At 39.9% G+C, this 27,976-nt stretch overlaps 1 protein-coding gene and 1 pseudogene across 4 annotated transcripts; both read right to left on the reverse strand.

The window, feature by feature from the left end:
* Window positions 1–203: 203 nt before the first annotated feature.
* On the reverse strand, window positions 204–27,949 carry LOC101844667 (interferon-inducible GTPase 1-like). 4 transcript variants are annotated; one of them, XM_040741776.1, is made up of 3 exons: window positions 27,848–27,949; window positions 5,045–5,129; window positions 204–2,237 (listed from the first exon to the last, which is right to left on the reverse strand). In XM_040741776.1, exon 3 carries the CDS (start codon window positions 2,215–2,217, stop codon window positions 802–804), a length of 1,416 nt encoding a protein of 471 aa, XP_040597710.1. In that variant the 5' UTR covers window positions 2,218–2,237; window positions 5,045–5,129; window positions 27,848–27,949; the 3' UTR covers window positions 204–801. The 4 variants fall into 4 exon arrangements, with proteins under 4 accessions (XP_040597710.1, XP_040597708.1, XP_040597709.1 ...); XM_040741774.1 differs by having other exon boundaries at window positions 204–4,550; XM_040741775.1 differs by having other exon boundaries at window positions 204–4,550; window positions 4,964–5,129.
* On the reverse strand, window positions 22,188–27,932 carry LOC101834730 (annotated as a pseudogene).
* Window positions 27,950–27,976: the final 27 nt, after the last annotated feature.

Below are 27,976 nucleotides of genomic sequence, written 5' to 3' on the forward strand. Positions count from 1 at the left end.
AATTGGTTAGCCAGTGGCTGAGTCTGTTGAAGGTGGACTGGAGATGAGGGATAGGGTAACAGTGAGGCTTAGACCATGAGGGGAAACACAGGCTCTAGAGAGCCTATCTGAGTCCCAGCACCAAATATAAGCATTGCAGCTCAGATGGAAAGGTATCCTGGCAGCTGGAAGTCAAGGAATATCACAAAGTCACACCACACAACAAAGCTCACACGAGATTTATTTGGAAGGAAAAAAGTCAGGAATGAGGCTGCTTCTGCTTGGGCAAGAAACAGAAGCCATCTGAATGGGATACAGGGGTTATAGAGATGTTACGAGGAAGGGGGTGGATCTTTTCATAGTTGAGCTTTCAAGGATGGACATTGGTGGGATTTTATGTCCAGAGACCTTTTTACTCTTTAGGAGGGTCAAGCAGTTATGGCAGTTAGATATACTGTATGTGTATCCTGGCAGGTAAAGGTTCTCAGGGGAGGAACATTGCAACTCCTGTGACTTGAGGGGCTTACAATTTGTACAAGGAACTCATCATCAACTTCGATCACCTGCCCATTCTCAATAGAGAGGTACAAAAGCCAGCTATAGCCATGGTATCATTATTTGTCTTCACTGACCTCAACGAGTCCCTCAATCAATCATTAAAAGTGTGTCTTCATAAACCTTAAATAGTTTCCAAAGATTTTCTACCCCAAAGTCATTAACAGAAACATCTTTAACTTTACTAAAAATTTATAAGTCTAAATTCTTTCTAAGGAATCAGGAATCTGCTCCAACAGAAATACTTGGAAAAAGTCAATCACTATTTTAAGGATCAGTAATCCTGCCCTGTGAGGGGTTAGTTTCATACAACCCACAGATTTTGATGGATGTGGTAACCATGAAGACAACAACCATAGCTATGCTCAATAACAGCACGAGGGCCTCAGGACAAGTAGTCTTCTGGGCTTGCCCAGCCATGTTCCATGAGTTTGAATGCTCTCTATTGATCTCCTTGAATGACCTCCGACAGAGAACTTTGGCATCTTCAGTCACTGTGTCAAGGAAAAGTAGTTGCAAGTAATAGGTTTTCCTAAAGTGAATAGCTGAAGAAAGGGGCCCACCAGTTGCTGACATAAATGTCTCCAAGTATTTCATCAACATTTCCTCTGATGTTTCTTCTTTCTTAGTTTCCAATAAATAAGGAGATTTAATGATTTTTTTCAGTTGTTCAACAGGCACTTGGAAATCCTTGGCAATGAATTCCAGAGATTCAGCATCCACCCCAAAGGTGACTTGATAGTGGTTTAAATTCACCTTTAGCTTCTCCACATCATCCCTGAGGATGCCCACCATAGGAAGTACAGCCATGATTGCAGACATGCTAGCTTCCAACCAGATATAATTCTGCATAGACTTGCGTTTTCTGTCAATGGCTGCCTCCGTAATGTTAGGCAAGGAAAGCATAAAATTGTGGCGCTTCTGAGCAGGAAGATCCTTTATCAGGGTGTCCATCAGAACCGGAAAATCATAGTCAGATAAACTGATGTTAGAGATCAAGAAAATCTGTGGTGCATCCATGTTATTCTGAATAAAGGTTTTCTCACAGTAGCTTCTGATCATCTGCAGGATCCTTTCTCTGTCAAATGTATGTGGTTTGCACTTCTCATTGTCTAAATCAAAGTCTACCTTGGTTCTCACAAAGTAGTAATTCTTTCCCATTATTCTGATTGCTTTGGCAAGGTCCAGTTCAAGTTTGGTAAAACGTGTGGCTGAAACAATAATAAAGAAGTCATACTCTTGGAATTTCACTTTCTCCAGATAATCTTTCGGTGGAAAGTTCATTGTTCCGATGCCAGGCAGGTCCCACAATGTCAAAGTTTTAACTTTGGGGTGTTTGTATGGAGTTCTCTCCATAGTCGTCTCCACTACTCCAACTTCAGCTGCACTTTTGTCTTCATGCCCAACTTCTCTCAGGGCATTGATCAAGCTGGACTTCCCTGCTCCAGACTCTCCTGTCACAGCAATGCTTATTGGGGCATTATCAATATTTTTTAATGCATTACTGATTACAGAGTGTAACCCCTCAATGTTTCCTTTTTTCAGATTATACTCTATTAAATGGATGGTTTCCTGAGAAATGATTTCATTTTCTCTCTTAAACTTCTTAAAATATTCAGTGAAGTCAGACACCAAATCTCCATGGTCTTCATGCTCAGCTGTATAAGAGGAGGACTGACTCATAATTGTGATCAAAACAGTTACTGAAAGAAGGAAGGAAGAGTAAGTTGCAAGAGATCAAAGATTCCTTCATCCTTAGCACCATGTTCCTTCACTATGTTGCATTCTTAATTACATTCTGATTTTGATTAGTTCCCATATATTTTGTGCTGATTGGTTTGTGTTTGTGCCTTCAAATGAATGGAAAGTTAATCAACAAACACATAGCTTCTCAAGTTGGAAAGTAAGTAATAATGAATGATGATTGACATATGTTTAATCAGTCTCTAATGGTCAAATGAATCAATTTTGTCTGTGTTTTGATATTGTCAAGGATGTCAGTAAGTCCAACTGTAATTTTGTCTGAAATAACTTCAATTATTTCAGATTTACTTTCCTTCTGTCTTTTTTATGACATGAAGCTTGTCTCCATGAGGAATATTACTTACAATAACATAAAGCTTATTATTCATAAAGACCATGTTAAATTCCATTTATTCAATAAATATTTTAGAGTCTTCAAGTCATCAATAAGATTAATTGTTTTCTTTTAAACTTTTACTTTATGAAAGCAATCTAACTGTGCACTGCAGATATAGTCATGTGGGAGAGATCTTTCCCAGTGTGAATAAAGCCTTGGGTTCAATCCTCAGCACCTCCTCAAATGCAGCTGCTTATGGATCCCTTTGATTCTGGTACTCAGGGAGTAGATATAAGATGGTCAGTCCCTCCAGGTCATCCTTGATACATAGTGAGTTAGAGGCTAGCCTGGCCTCCTTGAGACTCTGTCTAAAAAATAAGAATATCAAATTCAGCAAGATTACTCAGCAGGTAAATACTCTTGCTGTCAGACTTAAAGACCTGAGTTTTATTGTTGGGTATTTAGTTCAGATCTCCTATTTCTTTCCTTTGTTCTCCACAATCATACCTATTAAACTTCCCATGGCAGCACAGTGGACCCCCACAATCAGCTAAGGAAACAGCAAATCTCTGTTGTCATCCTGAAGCTTCCATTTTATGTCTCATTCATGTCAAATCAGTTTGCGGTTTTAGCCTCTATTTCCAAATCCAATTACAATTGATTATTTCTCCTACATTATCTTCTTCAAGACTTCCTCAATCCCAGTTTTTATGTCATCGACATTAATGTATTTCCCATGGTTGTTCTTGCAACAACATGAATGATCAAACAGCCAGAGTTATCCTATTGACACTGAAGTCATGTGATGTCAACTTAATTCTAAGAAATACTATAAGGATACCATCTCACCCAGGGAAAGTTCATTACGTATAAAGTGCAATAGGTTTTACTACAGTTATGCAGGCTTTAGCTTTGCCATTTACATTTGGAAATAATAATGTACCCAGCTTTATCATTCACCATCATTTCTTTATCATTCACCATCAGAACTCACTGCCACATAATGTGTGTCTGTCTAGGATCAGTTGCTGTCACCCTCCTACAGTATAATGAACTCAGATAACAGATTGTCCCTGTGTCTTGCTCACTTCTTCTTCACCAACACACATGTATATGGTGGTTTATAACCAGAGAATGAATGGGGAATATGAGGAAAGCACTTGGATTTATTGTGAATATTTGTGCAAGTTCTGTAATTCTAAAAGTTCAGTGGGAAATTGAAGTGTTACTACATTAAAAAAGAGTTGGTACCAACAGTCTGGTGAGGGCATAAAAACAGTCTAATATAAAAGAGGGATCTCTATAGAATAACACTGTGCATAAGTGCCTTCACAAGCGTATACAGACTCACTGTACATGCAGCCCCTGTCCAATGCAAAGGACAAATGGGGATCTGTTTGCAGGATACAAGAACTGCAGAACTGTGTTTAAACTGACTGCAGATCTAGGCTAGGAAGATGTGGGAAAAGAAATGTCCTAAAAGAAAAGCTAAACCTGTTTAAATAAACACCATTGCCTGATTTACTGTTGAGGGTGACTGTCACTCACAGGACAGGCACAATGTCCCTGAAAGCACAAATCCTATTCTCATCTTTTCTGTTTTCCTCTAATTCTTTCAGTTTTAGTTCTCAGATTTGTGATGCAGACTCCAGTGTGATAGTTGTGTGCAAGTTTTTTTCTACTGAATATGAGCACTGAGAACAAGAATGCTGTGACACAGCAACATTACAAAAGGAAGCCTGCCTAAATGACAGCTGTCACCCCATCCTGACACAGCTTGCAATCCTCAAGATGGAGAGAATATTGTTTGCATCCCTGCTTTACAGTAAAGAAAATCACAGTGAAGAAGATTCTTCAGACACAGCTTTGCACAGTCAGCTACAGCAGAAGCAGCACATAGAGAGACTTCTTCTCCACAGTCCAGAGGGCTCAGGATCTAAGGAATAAAATAGTTGACCCTGAATCTGGAAGCAAGTTGAGAGTGAGATGCAGCAGCCTCACACACACTGCAGATGTTCTCCCAATGACACATCCATTTACAATCATTTTAGGGGAGGAATAAGGCAAGCCAGAACAATTGGTCACATTTTATCAAAGCTAACATCCCGATCTTGTCCTTTAGCTTTGCCTCAACTGTAAGGACTGGCTGAGCCCATCCATGAGGCAATCCTGTCAACCTACCACTAAAGCACCCTAGATTCCATGCTGAGGATTCCCCACTCTCAGGCTGTTCTGAAATGTCTTGTTACCTCTCAAATCTTTAGAGAAAAGAGATGGTGAGGTTTAGAATTTAGATTTGAATGCTCCTGCCCCTTAGCAGAAAACCCCGAGTCTAATGTATGCACTTACTGTAGTTCATCTGCAGGAACCACTGTCCACTGTGCTGCAGTCTCCTATGGACCCACCCATGCCCTCCTCTGAAGGACTTACATATTCATTTGACTTCTGTTCTCCCTTCTCAGGGTGTTTTGGCCAATCACAGTAGGGCATGGATCTAGTCGCTTTTCAGAATCACCTGGGTTTCCAAGAAAAGGAAAGTGAAATAAAATGAACAGCTGTTTGTAATTCTGTCAACACTTCATTTCTTGGCAGGAAAATCTGCACTTTCCTAAAATAACAATGTGGAATGGGGCTTGTAAAAAGAAAGGGGAAACAGAGAAGCAGCTTACTAGCTGGTCTGGACAGCTACCCTTGAGAAGTAATTTTCCTGATCTGTGACTCCACAAATGCAGCCTAAACTTAAGTAACACAACACATGGTCTTGGGTCCAGCATTGATACCAAATATGGTCTCAACCAAGAAACAACCCATTTGAAACCCTCTGACTAAAACCTCGTTTCTTCACAATTGTCGATTCATGTTCTTTAATTCTTGCCATTATCAATTCCCCTCTCAATGCAGGGCTTGGCAGGTCTTACACATGCTGTCACATTCACACTCAGTTTATATGTGTAGCTGCCTTGCTGTATCCAGAAGGCATTGCATTTATCACAACTCTGGCTCTTTCTTCCATAACCAATCCTGTGCCTTGGAAGTGGAAACAAGTATATTACTTTTGGTGCTGGACATTTATCAATGTCTTATTTTATTATCTTGACCAGTTGTGGCTATCTGTACTGATTATCATCTAATGCAAACAAGACCTTCCATGATAAAGGTTAAGCAATTCCTTAATCTATGGGTATTACAGAGAATTAATAGGAACTGGTTTAAGATAATGCCCTTTTAGCAAAATAATAGTAGGTTTTCACTAGGTTGTATGACCAATATTGTCTTAGATGAATGTCTAGATAGCTTACCAAGTATAGATATCATCAGTGGAATAGTACTAAACCCAATAAGGATATAGTTGGTTTCTATCATAGCAACTTTGTCACTATTACAGTGGTGGTTATATATTATCTGGACAATCATTATTTTTGATCACCTGGATATGGCTAATATTTTATTTTCTCCTCTGCTCATGAGGCTAGAAACTTCCTGCTCTATGAAAGCTAAATATTAAGGATAGATCTTTTGGGTCAGTATCAGCTTGATATCTACATTTTCTGTAACTCAGGAATGTGGTGTTTTCACTCACAGGATCCTACTACCAAGTTCTGGAAGGCAACCAAGAGCACTGACAATGGCCTGTAATTATCATGATCACCACTCACCAACAAGTCCATAAAAGTTAAGTAATTCCTGGGTCTGGGCTTTTTATTTGTTATCCTGTGCTGTCTAACAGGGACATTGCTGCCTCAGTAGAGGGCAACTCCATCTTCTTTTTATACGTTTGTAGATATATTATAGGAAGCTTGTACATTTTGATAACCCTTTCATGTTGTTTATTTATTCTACCTTCAGTCACCTTCCCTATTATCAACTCCCAGCTCAATTTAACCCTTCTTCATCCATAATTCTCTTTTAAATTCCATCTTCCCTGTGTTGCAAGTCCCACTTCATGGCATCATAGTAATTTCAAAACCTCTGTGGGTATTCCAAATGGAACACATATATCTTAGGGTTGAAGCCAAGATCTGTGCATGAGAGGGATTAAAGGATGTTTGTCCCTCTGGGCATCTCTTAAGTTTCTTAATATGATTGTGTCCATCTACATCCATTTCCTCACAAATTTCATAGTTTCGGTTTTGTTAACAGATGAGCAATATTCCATTCTGTAGAGTTCCATGTTTTCATCATTCATTCATCTGTTGATGGGCCTGTAGACTGTTTCCATATCTTGGCTATTGTAATTAGAGTATGAATGAATAGAATGAGTAGCTCAGTAGTAGGAGATGAAGTCATTTAGGAATATTGCCAGGTGTGGTGCAGCTGAATCATGATGTAAACCAATTTTCCCTTTTGTGGTTCTTCCACATATTACCTCAGTAACTTCCCTAGCTTGTCCTGTCACACTCAGTGGCTGAGTGTTCTACTCTCCCTGCCTCCACAACACCATTTGTTGCCATTTGTATTTTTGTTTTTAGCCACTCTGACTTGAGTGAGGTGAAATCTTAAGTGGTTATGACTTGTGTTTCCTTGATGGATAAGAATGCTGTATATTTAAGAACTGTTTCTCACCCACAGCAGACCAAGCAACAATAAATGGCACACTTACTGAAAGTAAAAGTAAGTATTTATTGTAGAAATTACTCACAAGTGACAAACAAGTAACCCAGATGAGTCAAGTAGTTTTCCACCGCCGAACTGGAAGCCGGAAAGCCAGAAAGCCGGAAAGCCAGAAAAGAGAGGGAGACTTCCACTATTCAGTCTTTTATACCTTCCTTAAAAACGCCCCTAGCCATGCCCAAAAGTGGGCCTGGATAGTGACGTAGTTCACCGCCTATGTCCGTATACATCTTTAGTCATGCCTAAAGTGGGTGTGGTTAGTGGTGCGGTAAACTGCCCTTTTATTACCTCATCTGTACGTGCCTCTAATAAGTCACATGGTTAATGGTGGAGCACTGTTTCCTCCTACAAGCAGCCCCAAGTCTACTGATATCCCTGGGTTACTCCCACCCCACTCAGGGGAGAGGTAAACTTGGACTCCCTCTCAGGCCTAACTTCTGCTTGCCCACTCTGGGATCTCCTGGCCTGGGGATGCAGGCAGATCAATTCATCCACTGCAGATTGAGCAACTGCAAGTCTGCTGACAGCACTGTGCTAGCCCAGCTCCCACCACTGGGAGAGGGAGTGCCTCAGACCTGCCTGCATCCACCATGAGATCCATCAAAGTGCTGGACCTGCTTTGACCCATCAGAAGACAACCTTGGACCTGTACACACCAGAAGAGGAAGAGACCCCACCTGTACTCACTGTAAGAAGGGATGGGAAGACGACAAAATAAAAAAAAACAGCAGAAAAAAATTGCACCATCATAGGCTAGGGAATCTACTCCAGCAAGACCTGAATAACCCAACACAGATGAAGCAGAAAATAATGACCTTAAAAACAACTACATTAAGATGTTAGAGACCCAAAAAGAGCAAATGAGAAAATCCTTTAAAGAAATGGAAGAAAAGACAAACAAAACTTATTAAAAAAAAACAAGTGAAACAGTGCAAGGTTTGAAAGCTGATAGAGTCAATAAAAAAAAATCTGGTCTGAGGGAATGCTTGAATTAGAAAAGATCAGGAACTACAGAAGCAAGCATAACCAACAGAGTAAAAGAGATGGAAGAGAGAATCTCAGACGTTGAAGATACACCAAGAGAAATAGATTCATCTAACAAAGGAAATCTTAAGCCCAACAAATCCCTAGCCCAAAATATCCAGGAAATATAGGACACCATGAAAAGGTCAAACCTAATAATAACAGGTATAGAAGAAGGTGAAGAAACCCAACTCAAAGTTGCAGAAATCATTCAACAAAATCATAGAAGAAAACTTTCCCAACCTAAAGAAACACATGACAATGAAAGTATGAGAAACCTACAGAACACCGAATAGAGTGAACCACAAAAAGTCCCCTCTTCATATAATTCTGAAAATACCAAACATATTTAATAAAGAAAGAATATTAAGAGCAGCAGAGGAAAACGTTCAAGTAACATATGAAGACTAACCTTTCAGAGTACACCATGGAAACTTTCAAAGTCAGAAGGTCTGAGATAGATATTCTCCAAATACGAAGAGATCACAGATGCCAGCCTGGACTACTATACCCGGCAAAGCTTTCAACAACTATAGATGGAGAAAACAAGATATTCCATGACAAAACCAGATTTAAACAATACATATCCACTAATCCAGCCTTACAGAAATCACTGGAAGAAAAAAATCCAACCTAAGGAAGTTGTCTACACTCACAAAGACATTGACAATAGATAATCCTACTTTAACAAAGAAAAAGTAGGTAAATCCACACATAAAACCACCACCACCACCAAATACAAAACAAACAAGAATTAACACTCAATGGTCTTTAATTTTCCTCAAGATTAATGGTCCTAACTTGCCCTTAAAAGACACAGGTAACAGAATGGATATGAAAACATCATCCAGCCTTCCTTCTGCTGAATATAAGACACACACCTCAAAATCAAAGACAGACATTACCTCAGAGTAAAGGGTTGAGATAAGATTTTCCAATCAAATGGACACAAGAAACAAGCTAGTGTAGCTATCCTAGTATCTAACAAATTAGACTTAAAACTAAAATCAATCAAAAGAGATGAAGAAGAGCATTTCATATTCATCACAGGGAAGTCCATCAAGATGAAGTCTGAATTCTGAGCATCTATGTCCCAAATAGGAAGGCACCAACATTCATACAAGAAACATTACTAAAACCCAAATCACAAATAAGACCTTATACAGATATAGTGGGAGACTTCAACACCCCATTCTCACCACTAGACAGGACCAGTAGACAGAAACTTAACAAGGAAACAAAGGAACTGACAGAAGTTATGATTCAATTGGTTTTAACAAACATCTATAGAACATTTCATTCAAACACAAAGAATATACCTTCTTCTTAGGGCCACATGGGACCACATACTCAGCAACATAGCAAACTCCAACAGGTATCTTATCCAACTACCATGCTTTAAAGTTAGAATTCAACAACAACACAAATTGCAGAAAACCTACAAACTCATGGAATTGAACCACAGGCAGTCGCAAGGGTCAAGGAAGAAATAAAGAAAGAAATTGAAATGTGAATCAGGGGAGTGCCAGCATAGAATCCCATTGCCAGAGAGTCTGAGAAGCAGAACCTTCAACCAGCAACTGATGAAAGCAGAGGCAGACACCCACAGATAAACACTGAACTTAACTCCTGGAACCCAGTGTCAGAAAGGGAGAACTGAATGGCAAAGGAGTTAAGACTGGGCTGGTTTATCCCACAGAAACAGTTGACCTGACCAAGGTGGAGCTCTTGTCTACATACTGATGGCTGTGTGAACAGCATGGGACTGACCCAGACCCCCTGAATATGAGTGTCAGTGAGGAGACCTAGGTAATCTATGGAGCCTTGAATGCCCATCCCACAGTGAGGGATGCTCTCTCAGCCTGGACTCTTGAAGGAGAGCCTAGACCCTACCCTGGATGACATGACAGACTCTGGAGATCCACCATGGAGGGCCTCACCTTCCCTAGGGATTGGAGTGGACATTGGGTGGGGTGCTGGGGGGATGGATGGGGAGGAGAGGAGGGAGAGGGAGCTGGGATTGACATGTGAAACAAGCTTGTTTCTAACTTAACTAGAAAAGGAAGAAAAGATAACAAAAAAGAAAGAAAGAAATTAAAGACATAATAGAATTAAATGAAATGAAGGCAACCAATGGGGTCCTGAGCAGTGGATCAGTGTTTATCCCTCAAATACTAACAGACATCGTGTGTCCATAACATAAAGAGGGATGCTCTCTCAGTCTGGACTCTTAGGGGAGTGTCTGGACCCTACCTTGAGTGAAATGACAGACTCTAGATATCCCCTATGTGGAAGGAATTGGCAATAGGGAGGATGGGGGGATGGTGGGGGGTGCAGGAGGAGGGAGGGAGAGGGAACTGGGATTGACATGTAAAACAAGAGAAAAATAAATTTATAAAAAAAAGAAAATGAAGACACAACTTACACAAACCTATGGGACACTTTGAAGGCAGTACTAAGAGGAATGTTCATAGCACTAAGTGCTCACATGAAGAAACTGGAGAATATTCACACTAGAAAATTAACATCACAACTGAACATTCTAGAACAAAAAGAAGCAACCTCACCATGGAGGAGTAGATGCCAGGAAATAATCAACTTGAGGGCTGAAATCAATAAAGCTGAAACAAAGAAAACAATACAAAGGATCAAAGAAACAAAGAGATGGTGCTTCGAGACAATCAACAAGATAGACAAACGTTATCCAAACTAACAAAAAGGCAGAGGGAGAGCATGCCCATTAATAACATCAGAAATGAAAAGGGGGACATAACCACGGACACTGAGGAAATCCAGAGAATCTTCAGGTCCTACTTTGAAAATCTGTAATCCACAAATTTTGAAAATTTAAAGGAAATGGACAATTTTTTGGGAAAATGTCACTCACTAAAATTAAATCAAGAATAGATAAGCAATTTAAATAGACATATGACCCCTATTGAAATAGAAGCAGTCATCAAAAGTATGCCAATCAAAACAAGCCCAGGCCCAGATAGCTTCAGTGCAGAATTCTACCAGAAATCCTAAGAAGAGCTAATACCAGTACTCCTCAAATTGTTCCACACAATAGAAGAAGATGGGACATTGCCAAACTCTTTTTATGAGCCTACAATTACCTTGGTACTCAAGCCACACATAGACACAACTAAGAAAAAGAACTACAGACCATATTCCTCATGAACACTGATGCAAAAATACCCAACAAAACACTGGCAAACCTAATTCAAGAACACATTATAAAAATGGTTATCCTGAGCAAGTAGGCTTCATATGAAGGATGCAGGTATGATTCACCATACAAAAATCCAATTTAATCCATAATATAAAGAAACAGAAAAAGAAAAACCAGGTGATCATCTCACTAGATGCTGAAAAAGCCTTTGGCAAAATCCAACACCCCTTCATGGTAAGTAAGGGTCTTTGAGAGATCAGGAATAACAGGAATATACCTAAACATAATAAAAGCAATATATAGCAAACCAATGGCCAACATCAAACTAAATGGATAGAAACTCAACACAATTCTTCTAAAATCAGGAACAAGACAAGGCTGTCCACTGTCTCCATATCTCTGCAATATTGTACTTGAAGTTCTAGCTAGAGCAATAAGACAACAAATGGAGATCCAAGGAATACAAATTATAAAGGAAGAAGCCAAACTTTCACTATTTGTAGATGATATGATAGTCTACAGAAGTGGCCGGGAAAACTCTACCAGGGAAAACCTGCAGCTAATAAATATTTTCAGCAGAGTGACAGGATACAAGGTATCTCAAAAAATTAGTAGCCCTACTATATAAAGACAATAAGTGGACTGAGAAAGAAATCACAGAAACATCACCCTTTACATAAAGGTCATGTAAGCTCTATCTGCATGCCTTTTACCCCTCAGTCGCCATGTTTTGGGCCCACCCACCAAGGTACCCCTCCTGCCTTATGGAAACAGTCCTGTTCTAGTGTGAGTCTCTGGAGCAATCCTTTTCTGTTAGAGCCACATCAGTGCTGTGTTCTTTTCCCAGGGATAAAGATACTGTCACATCCTTCTTCTGACATGAGTTACTACGCAATATGTCTGAGTCACAGATGTGTGTGTGTGTGTGTGTGTGTGTGTGTGTGTGTGTGTGTGTGCATGGCAATTACCTATACTCTACTGAGCCTTAAAGTGAATAGGAACCTAAGTCCTAGGTGACAGGAACTATTAGCTCAGGACCATCACTTTACTGCAGCTCCAAAAATATCTGCCTCCAAATAGGCTAAATTGATGCTGTGACTTCCTGTGAGACACATACCAGGACCTTTTCCAAATAGCTCTGACTTACACTGAGTCTTCAAAAATCTCAGTTATATTGCACATGAACTCCATAGTGACCCCACTCCCAGGAAAGTTTTATGAGAATTTAGTTTTCCTTTTTTCTGAAATGCACTTTCCCTGTTTTTTGTTACAAGCAAACAAACAAACTAAAACTGTACCAAATGGAGAGCAAAGACTTTCTAGTTGCAGGTTCTTCTCAGTTGTACTGAGAATTTCATTGTTAGAAGAATGGTTGAAAATGGGAAGAGAAGAAATGTGATAGATATATGGGGAACTGTATTAATCCAGCCAATATGATGGTGGCTTTGGCCGGGGAGGCTTTGACAAGTACATAATCTAACCTGATAATATGGAATCGCCAGAGTGCTGTGATTGAAGGTATGAACTACATTGTCTCACTTGGAGGAGGGACTCTCAATTGATGGATTCCTTCCATGAGATTGGTTCGTTCAAATGCCTGAGGGCATTTACTTGAAAAATGTTGTAGGAGGACCCAGTCTACTGTGATGAGTGCCATTCCTAGGAAGGTGGTCCTGGGTTGTATGAGAAAGTAGAGTGAGCAAGTCCTGGAGAGCAAGTCAGTACACAGTGTTCCTTTACAGTCTCTACTTCAGTTCCTGCCTGTAACTTGAAAGCCAATTAAATTCCTTCAGGTTGATTTGGTTAGTGTTTCTGTCCTATTGGGCACCGTGAACCTGGGAGAATGGGGACTAAAATTGAGGTGGTCTAAAGTCTCATGCAAAATCCAATTTTATTCAGGACATTAGACAATTTATATTCTGAAGGCATGCAAGCAAGGTCATGTGAGCAAAGATCACATGGGTTCAAGTTTTATACAGTAAGGAGGGTAAGGTAACAGTTTCATAATTAATATAGCATCCTGTGTGTTATTTGGAATTGTAAGCTGACACTCCCCTGATCCATATCTAAAACCCATATATGAATGAGTACATACCATGATTGTCTTTTTTGTGACCACTTACCTCACTCAGGATAATTTCTTCTAGTGCTATACATTTGTCTGTGAATTTCAAGTTTCCATTATTTTTCCTGCTGAGTAATACTCCATTGTGTAATGTACCACTTTTCTCTATACACTCTTCAGTTGAGGGGCATATAGGTTGCTTCCAGATTCTGGCTATTACAAATAAAGCTGCTATGAACTTAGTGGAAGATATGTCCTTGTTGTATGAATGCACATCATTTGGGTATTTTGCCTAAGAGTGGAATTGCTAGATCTTGTGGTAGACTGTGTTCCATTTTAGTGAGGAATCTCTATACTGATCTCCAAAGTGGCTGTACAAGTTGGCGCTCCTACCAGCAGTGGAGGAATGTTCCCCTTTTTCCGCATTCTCTCCAGCATAAAATTTCTTTGGTGTTTTGATTTTAGTCACTCTGACAGGAGTGAGATGGTATCTCAGAGTTGTTTTGATTTGCATTTCCCTGAAGACTAAGGAAGTCCAGCACTTTCTCAAGTGTCTCTTGGCCAATTTAGGCTCCTCTATTGATAGTTCTCTATTTAGTTCTGTACCCCACTTCTCAATTGGATTATTGGATGTTTTAGAGACTAGCTAATTGGGTTCTTTGTAAGTTTTGGAGATCAATCCATTCTCAGGGTTTATGGATATCTTTTCCCATTTTGTGGGCTGCACTTTGGTCTTGTGGACTGTGTCCTGTGCCTTATATAAACTTCTCAGTTACAGGAGGCCCCATTTATTAATTGTTGATCTCAGTGTCTGTGCTACTGGTGATATGTTCATGAAGCAGTCTCCTGTAGCAATTCATTTAGGGGCACTTCCCACTTTGTCTTATAAGAAGTTCAATGTGGCTGGATTTATGTTGTGGTCTTTGATCCATTTGGACTTAAGTTTGGTAATAGATATGGGTTTATCTGCCTTCTTCTACATGTCAGCATCAAGTCATGCCAGCACCATTTGTTGAAGATACTCTCTTTTTCCCATTGTACAGCTTTAGCTTCTTTGTAAAAGATCAGTTGTTCATAGATATGTGTGCTAATATCAGAGTCTTTAGGTCAATTACGTTAGTCCACTTGTTTGTCTTTGTGCCAATACCAAGCTGTTTTCAATACTATCGCTCTATAGCAGAGCCTGAAGTCAGGGATGGTGATGCCTCTGGATGTTCCTTTATTGTACAGGGTTGTTTGGCTATCCTGGGTCTTTCATTTTTCCATGTATAGTTGAGAATAGTTCTTTCAAGATTTGTGAAGAATTGTGTTGGGATTCATGGTGATTGCATTGTATCTGTAGATTGCTTTTGTCAAATTTGCCATTTTTACTGTGTTGATCCTACCTATCCAAGAGCATGGGAGATCTTTCCATTTTTTGGTATCTAATTACTTTCTTTAAAGACTCAAAGTTCTTGTCATACAGGTCTTTCACCTGTTTAATTAGAGTTACCCCAAGATATTTTATATTGTTTGTGGGTATCGTAAAATGTGATGTTTCTCTGATTTCTCTCTCAGCACATTTATTGTCTATTTATAGTAGGGTTACTGATTTTTTTTAGTTAATCTTGCATCAGCAACTTTTGGAAGGTGTTTATCAGTTGTAGGAGTTTCCTGGTAGAATTTTTCAGGTCACTTACATAGACTATCATATCATCTGTAAATAGTGAAAGTTTTACTTCTCCCTTTCCAATTTGTATCCCCTTGATTTCCTTTTGTTGTCAGACTTGCTCTAGCAAGAACTTCAAGTACAATATTGAAGAAATATGCAGAGAGTGATCAACCTTGTCGTCTTGATTTTAGCGGACTCGCCTTGAGTTTGTCTCGATTTAGCTTGTTGATGGCTGCTGGTTTGCTGTATATTGCCTTTATTATGCTTAGATATGTTTCTGTGATCCCCGATTTCTCCAAGACCTTTATCATGAAGGGGTGTTGAGTTTTGTCAAAGGCTTTTTCAGCATCTAGTGAGATAATCATGTGGTTTTTCTTTTTCAGATTGTTCATATGGTGGGTTACACTGATGGATTTTCAGATGTTGACCCATCCCTGAATCCCTGGGATGAAGTCTAGTTGATCATGGTGGAATATTTTTTCTGATGTTTTCTTGGATTCATTTTACCAGTATTTTATTGACTATTTTTACATCAATGTTCATGAGGGAGATTGTTCTGTAGTCGCCTAATTTAGTTGTGTCTTTGTGTACTAAGGCAATTGTAGCCTAGTAAAAAGAGTTTGACAGTCATCCTTCTGCTTCTATTGTGTGGAACAATTTGAAGAGTGTTGGTAATAGGTTTTCTTTGAGTTTCTGGTAGAATTCTGCACTGTAACTATGTGGTCCTGGACTATTTTTGATTGGAAGATTTTTCATAGCTGCTTCTATTTCTTTAGGGATTCTAGGTCTACTTAAATTGTTTATCTGTTCTTGATTTAATTTTGGCAAGTGACATCTGTCTAGATAATCATCCATTTTCCCTTAAGTTTTCCAATTTTGTGGAGTTCAGGTTTTCAAAGTGTGACCTGATGATTCTCAGGATTTCCCCCAGTGTCTATTGTTATGTCCTCATTTTTATTTCTGATTGTGTTAATTTGCATGTTCTCTCTCTGAGAACCAGAACAAGACAGACAATCCTTTATCCAACATAAAAAAGCAAAGAACCAACTCTTTGTTTCATTGATTCTTTGTATTGTTTTCTTTGTTTCTACTTAATAACTTAAGCTCTCAATTTGATTATTTCCTGGCATCTACTCCTCCTGTATGAGTTTGCTTCTTCTTGTTCTAGAGCTTTCAGGTGTTCTGTTAATTCTTTAGTGTGTCTATTCTCCAGTTTCTTCATGTGGACACTTAGTGCTTATGTTTGGATGGATTGTTCTATAAATGTCTGTTAATTCCAATTGGATCATAACTTCTGTGAGTTCCTTTATCAAGTTTCTCTCTGGTGGTCCTGTCCATTGGTGAAAGTGGGGTGTTGAAGTCTCTCACTATAAGTGTGTAGAGTTTAATGTGTGATTTGAGTTTTAGTAATGTTACTCTTACGAATGTGAGTGCCTTTGTATTTGGGGCATAGATGTTCAGAATTGAGACTTCATTGTGGAGGATTTTTCCTGTGATGAATATGAAATGTCCATCGTCATCTCTTTTGATTAATTTTAGTTTGAAATCTAATTTTTTCTACATTAGGTTAGGTACACCCACTCTCTTCTTAAGTTTATTTGATTGGAAAATATTTTCTGAACCCTTAACTCTGAGGTACCATCTGTCTTTGAAGTTGAGGTATGTTTCCTGTATGCAGCAAAGGGATGGATTCTTTGTTTGTATCCGTTCTGTTAGCCTGTGCCTTTTTTTTCAGGTGAGCTATGACCACTGATATTGAGGGATATTACTGATCATTGAATGTTGTTTGTTGTTTGTTTCAGGTTCATTTTTTGTGGTGGTATTGTGTGTTATTTTTCCCCCTATTTCTGGCTTTTGGTAATGTGAGATTACCTATTTTCTATGTTATTGTGAGTGTAGTTATATTCCATGGGTTGTAGTTTTCCTTCCAAACTTTCTGTAGAAATGGGTTAGTGGATATGTATTGTGTAAATCTGGTTTTGCCATGCAATATCTTGTTTTCTCCATGTGTACTCAGTAAGAGTTTTGCTGGGTATAGTAGTCTGGGGTGGAATCTGTGGTCCCTTAGTGTTTGTAGAACATCTCTCCAGGATATTCTGGCTTTCTGAGTTTCCATGGAGAAATCAGGTGTAATTCTGGTAGATTGGCCTTTGTATGTACTTGGCTGGTTTCGTTTGGTTTTCTTAATATTATTTGTTTACTATGTATGTTTGGCATTTTCATTATTATGTGGTGAGGGAACTTTTTTTTTTGGGTCCAGTCTATTTGGTGTTCAGTAGGGTTCTTGTACTTTCATAAGCATGTCCCACTTCAGGTTGGAAAAGTTTTCTTCTATGATTTTGTTGAATATGTTTTCTGTGCCTTTGAGCTGGCCTTCTTTTCCTTCTTCTATACCTATTATTCTTAGGTTTTGTGTTTCCACGGTGTCCCAAGCCTCCCACCCTATCCCCACTTCCTTCCACATAGAGGATATCCAGAGTCTGCCATTTCGCTCAGGGTAGGGTACAGGCACTCCCCTAAGAGTGCAGGCTGAGAGAGCATCCCTCTTTGTGTTATGGACACACAAAGTCCATTTGTATGCCAGAGATAAACACTATCTACTGCCCAGGGCCCCATAGGTTCCCCAGGCCTCCTCACTGACTCTAACACTCAGGGGGTCTGGATCAGTTCCATGCTGGCCTCCCAGCTGTCAGTCTGTGGTCCAAGAGCTCCCCCTTGTTCAGATCAGCTGTCTATGCTGATTTCGCTAGCCCATTCTTTGCCAATTTGCTCATCGCTCCTCTCTCTCTGTCACTGGGTTCCATAGGTTCAGTTCAGGGTTTAACTGTGGGTGTTTGCCTCTGCTTCAATCTGTCAGTGGATGAAGGTTCTAGGATGGCATATAGGGTAGACGTCAAGTTCATTATCAGAAATGGGCATTTAAGGTGGTCTCTCCACTATTGCTTAGGTTACCAGTTGGTGTCATCCCTTTAGATCACTAGAGGTCTAACTGGTGCCAGATCTCTCTTCAAACCTATGACTCCCTCTATTATGGTATTTCTCATCCTGTTCTCCCCCTATTCTACAACCCACACAATCTTCCTGTTCCCCCATGACCTACTCTCTCCTCCTCTTCTCCCCCTTTCTTCTTCCCAGCACCCACTCCCCCCTACCCCTCGCCGTGTTCCCAATCTGTTCAGAAGATCTTGCCTCATTCCTCTTCTCTGCGGTACCATGCATATCTCTCTTAGGTTCTTTCCTGTCTCCCAGACTCTCTGTCAGTGGAAGTACAGACTGGCACTATCCTGATCCATGTCTAAAATCCACATATGAGTAAGTACATCCTATGTTTGTCTTTTTGTGACTGGGTTACCTCATTCAGGATGGTTTCTTCTAGTGCCATTCATTTACCTGCAAATTTCAGGATTCCATTGTTTATTTTCTGCTGATTTGTACTACATTGTTAAAATGTACTACATTTTCTCTATCCACTCATCAGTTGAGGGGCGTCTAGGTTGCTTCCAGGTTCTGGCTATTACAAATGCTGCTATGAACATAGTGGAACAGATGTCCTTGTTGTATGTTGCATCTTTTGGATATATGCCTAAGAGTGGAATTGCTGGGCCTAGTGGTAGATTGATTACCATTTTACTGCGGAATTTCCATACTGATTTTCAAAGTGGGTGTACGATTTGGCACTCCCACCAGCAGTAGAGGAATGTTTCCCTCTCTTTACATCCTCTCCAGCAGAAATTGTCTTTGGTGTTTTTGATTTTAGCCATTCTGACAGGAGTAAGATGATATCTCAGGGTTGTTTTGATTTTTATTTCCCTGATGTCTAAGGATGTTGAGCTCTTTCTCAAGTGTCTCTCAGCCATTTTAGACTCCCCTTTTGAGAAGTCTCTATTTAGTTCTGTACCCCACTTTTTAATTGGATCCTGTGGTGTTTTGGAGACTTGCTTCTAGAGTTCTTTGTAAATTTTGGAGATCAGCCCTCTGTCAGATGTGTGGTTAGTGAATAGCTTTCCCATTCTGTGGGCTGCCTTTTTGTCTTGTTGACTGTGTCCTTTGCCTTACAGAAGCTTCTTAGCTTCAGGAGGTCCCATTTGTTAATTGGCAATTTCAGTGTCTGTTCTACTGGTGTTATGTTCAGGAAACTGTCTCCTGTACCAATTCATTGAAGAGAATCTCGAACTTTCTCTTCTAAGAGTTTCAGTGTGGTTGGATTTATGTTGAGGTTTTTGATCCATTTGGAGTTAAGCTTTGTGCAAGGCTATAGACATGGATCTCTCTGTAGTCTTCTGCATGTCAATACCCAGTTATCCCAGCACCATTTGTTGATGATGCTTTCTTTTTTCCATTGTATAATTTTAGCTTCTTTGTCAAAAATCAAGTGTTCATAGGTGTGTGGGTTAAAATCGAGGTTTTCAAATTGGTTCCATTGGTCTACCTGTCTATTTTTGTGCCAATACCAAGCCGCTTTCAGGACTATATCTCTGTAATAGAGCTTGAAGTCAGGTATGGTGATGCCTCCTGAAGTTTTGTGTTGTATAGGGTTGTTTTGGCTATCCTGGGTCTTTTGTTTTTCCATATAAAGTTGATTATTTTTCTTTTAAGGTCTGTGAAGAATTGTGCCAGAATTTTGATTTGCATTGAATCTGTAGACTGCTTTTGGCAAGATTGCCTTTTTTTATTATGTTGATCCTACCAATCCAAGAGCATGGGAGATCTTTCCATTTCTGATCCTCTTTGATTGCTTTCTTTAGAGGTGCAGATTTCTTGATATTTAAGTCTTTCACTTCTTTGGTTGCTTTCTTTATTGTCTCTATTTCAGTTTTCAGGTCTTGAACTGTTTTAATTGTTTTCTTCATCTGTTTGATGTTTTTTTCTTGGTGTTCCTTGATTTCTTTAAGAGATTCGTTGAGTTCTTTCATTTTTTGGTTTGTGTTTTCTTCCATTTCTTTAAGGGATTCTCTCATGTCTTCTTTTAGGGCCTCTATCATTTTCATGAGGTTGTTTTTAAACTCATTCTCTTCTGTTTTATGTGTGCTGGGATGGTCAGTTCTAGCTGGTGTAGAGTCCCTAGACTCTGCTGGTGTCATATAAGTTTTTCTATTTTTTGATGTGTTCTTATACAGTCGTCTTCCCAAATCTTCTTCCAATGGGTATAGGTAGAGTCTTTCCCTCTCCTGTTGGGTATAAGTTCAAAGCTCTATCCTCTTCTCCCTCCCTCCCTCTCCCTCTCTCCCTTTCTTTCCCTCTCTCTCCCTCTCTATACCCCCCTCCTCCCTAGTGGGTGGATTGGCAAGCCAGGAATGTTGGCTAATGTGGTTGCCTGCTTTGTTCTTCCTCCAGATCCCTCTGCAGTGTTCGGTGTCAGGAAGGGTTTGGCCCACATGTTTTCTTTAACAGTAACTATGTATAGAATTTTAGCTATCATCTCTAGTGTTGTAATTTTTAAATACAGCCTCTTGTTACAGGGTTTTAATAATACCCAATATGCTTACAAATCTTGATGTAAGTTTTAGAAATCTTGAGATAAGATTTTTACCTTTGCAAAATTTTCTGAAAGTTAAATCAAACCCAAAGACCATGAGATGAGTAGCAATAGCCTTATTCGGAATAGTCTGTCCCTTTATTTTGTTTTGTTCTGCTTTCTCTGTCACACAGCAGATGGTTCACATAACATCGAACAAAGATTTTGGAAGGAACATTTAAATAAGCATTATTGAGTCTAGAGGAGCCACACTTTAATCTAGAGCCAGTTTTTAAATCAAGTGGAACAGCATAAATAGCAGTCTAATGCCATTCATCCCCAAAAGACACCCAAATCTCTGTAAAACTGAAGCTAGTAAGCTGAACATAAAGAAGGAGGTGAGAGGAAATTTTTGAGTCCTAATTATAGACAGAGAATGCTGCAAGAAGGAGTTGAGAGAAGCACAAGTCAGTGAAGTGTGTGTGTAGGCTGCGTACATGTTGCAGCTGGCCTACTCCTTTGCTTTCTACCCATCCTGTTAGGTCTTGCTCCTACCACAGTATTGGGGCTAGACAAAAACAATGTAGAGAAATAGGGAATAGGGGAAGAGCTTTCTATTTTCCTGAACCCTCACAGTACTTGTAAAGGTTCCAAATAATATTAGGATCTAAGGTGCCATCAGGTGGCCCTTTGGCTTTGATTATGAAAGTGAATACATTTAGGGCCCTTCAGATCAGTGCCAGGTGGAGAACCTGGAGGTTTTCTAAGAGGCATCCCAAGGAAAATGAGAGAGGGAAGACATGTTCCCACTGATGAGAAGAAAGGAAAATGTCACTGCACCATGTAGTCATGGGTGTTCCAAGGACTCACGGAGGACCAAATGAAGACCAAACCATTCAGTAGGTCTTTACCAAACTCATCAGGGGACAGGGGCTTACCCAGAGTAAGCCATTAGGGAGACTTGGTTCCCAGTACCAGGGCTTTCAAAGAGGTGAGAAGATAACAAAAAAAACCAGAGCTTTAGGAAGAGGGGTCTCATCCATATGTAAGGGTTGAGGAATAGGTTCACAAAAAACTACAAGGGCATAAAGGAGCTATGGGACTATGGGCAGCTCCAGGGGGAAGATTCGAGAAGAGGGCAGGAAGGGGTACAATAGCCTTGCTTGGACTAAGGGAACTGCAGGATAAGAGCTTCAAGGAAGATGGGATGTGGTCATGTGAACAGGGTCAGTCACAGCTTTAAAGACTGTTTCTGGAGGTACCTTCATTTCCAAGAGTAACAGAGGGGTGCCGGACAATCAATGGTAACTTCCTCATACTCAGGGAAACATTTACATGGACCAAAGGCGAAACTTACCTAAATGCTGCTGGTGGATGGAGTGCTGAGCAATTGGTTAGCCAGTGGCTGAGTCTGTTGAAGGTGGACTGGAGATGAGGGATAGGGTAACAGTGAGGCTTAGACCATGAGGAGAAGCACAGGCTCTAGAGAGCCTATCTGAGTCCCAGCACCAAATATAAGCATTGCAGCTCAGATGGAAAGATATCCTGGCAGCTGGAAGTCAAGGAATATCACAAAGTCACACCACACAACAAAGCTCACACAAGAGATTTATTTGGAAGGAAAAAAGTCAGGAATGAGGCTGCTTCTGCTTGGGCAAGAAACAGAAGCATCTTTTTATGGTGGAACTTTCAAGGATGAAGATTTGTGTTTTCATGTCCAGAGACCTTTTTACTCTTTAGGAGGGTCAAGCAGTTATGGCAGTTAGATATACTGTATGTGTATCCTGGCAGGTAAAGGTTCTCAGGGGAGGAACATTGCAACTCCTGTGACTTGAGGGGCTTACAATTTGTACAAGGAACTCATCATCAACTTCGATCACCTGCCCATTCTCAATAGAGAGGTACAAAAGCCAGCTATAGCCATGGTATCATTATTTGTCTTCACTGACCTCAACGAGTCCCTCAATCAATCATTAAAAGTGTGTCTTCATAAACCTTAAATAGTTTCCAAAGATTTTCTACCCCAAAGTCATTAACAGAAACATCTTTAACTTTACTAAAAATTTATAAGTCTAAATTCTTTCTAAGGGTGGTGGCTGAATCAGGAATCTGCTCCAACAGAAATACTTGGAAAAAGTCAATCACTATTTTAAGGATCAGTAATCCTGCCCTGTGAGGGGTTAGTTTCATGCAACCCACAGATTTTGATGGATGTGGTAACCATGAAGACAACAACCATAGCTATGCTCAATAACAGCATGAGGGCCTCAGGACAAGTAGTCTTCTGGGCTTGCCCCAGCCATGTTCCATGAGTTTGAGTGCTCTCTATTCATCTCCTTGAATGACCTCCGACAGAGAACTTTGGCATCTTCAGTCACTGTGTCAAGGAAAAGTAGTTGCAAGTAATAGGTTTTCCTAAAGTGAATAGCTGAAGAAAGGGGCCCACCAGTTGCTGAGACAAATATCTCGAATATTTCATCAATATTTCTCCTAATGTTTCTTCTTTCTTAGTTTCCAACAATAAGGAGATTTAATGATTTTTTCAGTTGTTCAACAGGCACTTGGAAATCCTTAGCAATGAGTTCCAGAGATTCAGCATCCACCCCAAAGGTGACTTGATAGTGGTTTAAATTCACCTTTAGCTTCTCCACATCATCCCTGAGGATGCCCACCATAGGAAGTACAGCCATGATTGCAGACATGCTAGCTTCCAACCAGATATAATTCTGCATAGACTTGCGTTTTCTGTCAATGGCTGCCTCCGTAATGTTAGGCAAGGAAAGCATAAAATTGTGGCGCTTCTGAGCAGGAAGATCCTTTATCAGGGTGTCCATCAGAACCGGAAAATCATAGGCAGAAAAATTGAGGTTAGAGATCAAGAAAATCTGTGGTGCATCCATGTTATTCTGAGTAAAGGTGTTCTTACAGTAGCTTCTGATCATCTGCAGGATCTTTTCTCTGTCAAATGTGCATGGTTTGCACTTCTTTTCTTTGTCTAAATCAAAGTCTACCTTGGTTTTCACAAGGTAGTAATTCTTTCCCATCATTCTGATTGCTTTGGCAAGGTCAAGTTCAAGTTTTGTAAAACATGTGGCAGAAACAATAATAAAGAAGTCATACTCTTGGAATTTCACTTTCTCCAGATAATCTTTCGGTGGAAAGTTCATAGTTCCAATGCCAGGCAGGTCCCACAAAGTCAAAGTTTTAATTTTGGGGTGACTGTATGGAGTTCTCTCCATATTCGTCTCCACTACTCCAACTTCAGCTGCACTTTTGTCTTCATGCCCAATTTGTTTCAGGGCATTGATCAAGCTAGACTTCCCTACTCCAGACTCTCCTGTCACAGCAATGCTTATTGGGGCATTATCAATATTTTTAATGCATTACTGATTACAGAGTGTACCCCCTGAATGTTTCCATTTTTCAGATTATACTCTATTAAATGGATGGTTTCCTGAGAAATGATTTTATTTTCTCTCTTAATGTTCTTAAAATATGCAGTGAAGTCAGACACCAATTTTCCATAGCCTTCTTGATTAGCTGTATCAGTGGAGGACTGAGCCATGACTGTTATAAAAAAGTTACAGAAAGAAGGAAGGAAGAGTAAGTTGCAAGAGATCAAGGATGCCTTCATCCTTAGCACTGCGTTCCTTTACTATGCTGCAGCCTTAATTAAGTAATGATATTGACTAGTTCCCATATATTTTTGCTGATTGATTTGTTTTTGTCAACAAGATACAAACCATAGTACTTTTCGAGGCAACAGCTTCAATTGAAGAATTGCCCCCATCAGAATGCACTGGGGGTTGTCTATGACATTTTTTCTTGATTGAGGAGTGATATGGGAGGTCCCAGCCCACTGTGGGTGGTTCCATATTTGGGCAGGTAGCCCTGGGTAATTTTAGAAAAAAGTATCAAACTATGGGGAGCAAGCTATTAAATACCATTCTCCTGTTGGTTCCACCTCTACTACTGTACAGTTTCTGCTGTGACTTCCCCCAGTGATGGGCTGTGATCAAAATGTGTAAATGTCCCCAAATCCTTTCTTTTCAAACTGCTTTGGTTGTGGTGTTTATAAAGCAATAGAAATGAAACTAGAATAAACTCCTACTAGCTCTCATGCTTCAGGATATTTGACCGCAATGTGACCTTCTGATTGTTTCAATAAAAATCAGAAGGGAAATAGAATAGCTAAGATGGAGAGACAAGGCAGGACTCCAGGGTGAGAGAGAATTTCAGGGAATGAATCTAGGTGGTTAGGAGATGCCAGTTAGACTCTGAGGGTGTGGGTTGTACAGAATGGAGGAGAGTTAAAGAGTCATGTAGCAGAATGTAGATTAATATGTAAGGGTTAAATTAAGTTTTAATAGCTAGTGGAGAGCAAGACTAAGCTAAGGCCAAGCTTTCATAATTATGAAGAAGTCTCCATGTCATTATTTGGGGACTGGGGTTCCAAAGAACTTTCAACAAGATAGACTCATTACACTCTCAGTTAAACCCTTAACTATAGAAAAATTAAAACATAGAGTGAGGAAAATAATGTTAATTTGTGCATGAGTTCTTTAACTAGCATCAACAACTATAAAACCATGAGCAACTGTGCTGCACTGAACCTGAGTGGAGTATTGTATATCCAATCCAAGGTATCTTCTCCATTAAGGTATGTTGATATAATGCTGTCAAGATACCTTCTTCCTTCAGTGTGTGCCTTCAAATGAATGGAAACTTAATCAACAAACATCTAGTTTCTCAAGTTGAAAAATAAGTAATAAGGAATGATAATTGATATATATTTAATCAGTGCCAAATCTCTAATGATCACATGAATCAGTTTTGTCTGTGTTTTGATATTGTCAAAAGATGTCAGTAAGTCCAGCTATTATTTTTGCCTGAAATAACTTCAATTTGCCTAAATTTACTTTCCTTCTGTCTTTTTTATGACACGAAGGTCATTTCCATGAGGAATATAACTTACAATAACATAAAACTTATTATGCATAAAGACCATCTTAAAATCCATTTATTCAATAGATATTTTAGAGTTCTCAAGTCATCATTAAGATTAATTGTTTTCTTTTAATCTTTTACTTTATGAAAGCAATTTAACTGTGCACTGCAGATGTAGTCATTTGGGAGAGATATTTTCCAGTGTGAATAAAGCCTTGGGTTCAATCCCCAGCACCTCCTCAAATGCAGCTGCTTATGAATCCCTTTGATTCTGGTACTCAGGGAGTAGATATAAGATGGTCAGTCCCTCCAGGTCATCCTTGATACATAGTGAGTTAGAGGTTAGCCTGGGCTCCTTGAGACCCTGTCTAAAAATATGAATATCAAATTCAGCAAGATTACTCAGCAGGTAAATACTCTTGCTGTCAGACATAAAGACCTGAGTTTGATTGTTGGGTATTTAGATCAGATCTCATATTTCTTTCCTTTGTTCTCCATAATCCTACCCATTAAACTTCCCGTGGCAGCACAATGGACCCCATAATCTGCTAAGGAAACAGCAAATCTCTGTTGTCATCCTGGAGCTTCCATTCATGTCAAATCAGTTTGCAGTTTTAGCCTCTATTTCCAAATCCAATTACAAATGATTATTTCTCCTATATCATCTTCTTCAAGACTTCCTCAATCCCAGTTTTTATATCATCAACATTACTGTATTTCCCATGGTTGTTCTTGCAACAACATGAATGATCAAACAGCGAGAGTTATCCTATTGACACTGAAGTCTTGTGATGTCAACTTAATTCTAAGAAATACTATAAGGATACCATCTCACCCAGGGAAAGTTCATTACGTATAAAGTGCAATAGGTTCTACTTCAGTTATGCAGGCTTTAGTTTTGCCATTAACACTGGGAAATAATATTGTACCCAGCTTTATCATTCACCATCATTTCCTTAGGTTTTTTTCTCTCTACAGCACTCACTGCCACATAATGTGTGTCTGTCTAGGATCAGTTGCTGTCACCCTCCTACAGTATAATGAACTCAGATAACAGAATGTGCCTTTGTCTTGCTCACTTCTTCACCAACACACAGGTATATGGTAGTTTATAACCAGGGAATGAAGGGGGAATATGAGAAAACACTTGGATTTTATTGTGAATATTTGTGCCAGTTTGTAGTTCTAACTAGTCAGTGGAAAATTGAAGTGTTACTACATTCAAAAAAGAGTGTGCAAAGAGTCTGGTGAGGGCATAAAAACAGTCTAATATTAAAGAAGGTTCTCCATAGACCAACACTGAGCATAAGTGCCTTCACAAATACACACTCACTGAATAGGCACCCCCTGTCCAATGCAAAGGACAAATGGGGAGCTGTTTGCAGGATACCAGAATTGCAGAACTGTGTTTAAACTGACTGCAGATCTAGGTTGGGAAGTTGTGGGTAAAGAAATGTCCTCAAAGGAAAGCTAAACCTGGTTAAATAAACAACATTGCCTGATTTACTGTTGAAGGTGACAGTCACCCACAGGACAGACACGATGTCCCTGAAAGCACAAATGCTGTTCTCATCTTTTCAATTTTCCTCTCCTTCTTTCAATTCTAGCTCCCAGATTTGTGACGCAGTCTCCAGTGTGATAGGCGTCTGCAAGGTCTTTCCCCTGAATATGAACACCGGGAATGAGAAGGCTGCGACACAGCAAGCATTACACAAGGAAGTCTGCCTAAATGACAGCTGTCACCACATCCTGACACAGCTCAGGTCTCTCACAGATGGAGAGAAAATCCTTAGCACCCTGCTTTACAGTAAAGAAAACCACGGTGAAGATGATTCTCCAGACACAGCTTTCCACAGCCAGCTACAGCAGAAGCAGCACTCAGAGAGACCTCTTCTCCACAGGCCAGAGGCCTCTGGATATAAGGAATTAAATAGTTGACCATGAGCCTGGAAGCAAGATGAGCGTGAGATGCAGCAGCCTCACACACACTGCAGATGTTCTTGCACCTGAGGCATCCATTTACAGTCATTTTAGGAGAGGAATAAACCAAACCAAACCAAACCAAACCAAATGGACACGTTTTACCTACGCTAACATCCAGATCTTGTCCGTTAGCTCTACCTCAACTGGAAGGATTGGCTGAGACCATCCATGAGGCAGTCCTCTCCACCTACCACTAAAGCACCCTAGCTTCCATGCTAAGGATACCCACTCTCAGGCTGTTCCTAAATGTCTTGTTACCTCTCAGTGCTTTAGAGAAAAGAGTTAGTGAGGGTTAGAATTTAGATCTGAATGCTCCTGTCCCTTACCAGAATATCCTGAGTTAAGCGTATGTGCTCCCTGTAGTTCAGTTGCAGGAACCACTGTCCACTGTGCTCCAAACTCTTTGTACAGACCCACCCATGCCTTCTCTGCAGGACTTACATACTCCTCTGACT

Source organism: Mesocricetus auratus, unplaced genomic scaffold, assembly GCF_017639785.1.
Source record: "Mesocricetus auratus isolate SY011 unplaced genomic scaffold, BCM_Maur_2.0 Super-Scaffold_6730, whole genome shotgun sequence".
Lineage (NCBI taxonomy): Eukaryota > Metazoa > Chordata > Mammalia > Rodentia > Cricetidae > Mesocricetus > Mesocricetus auratus.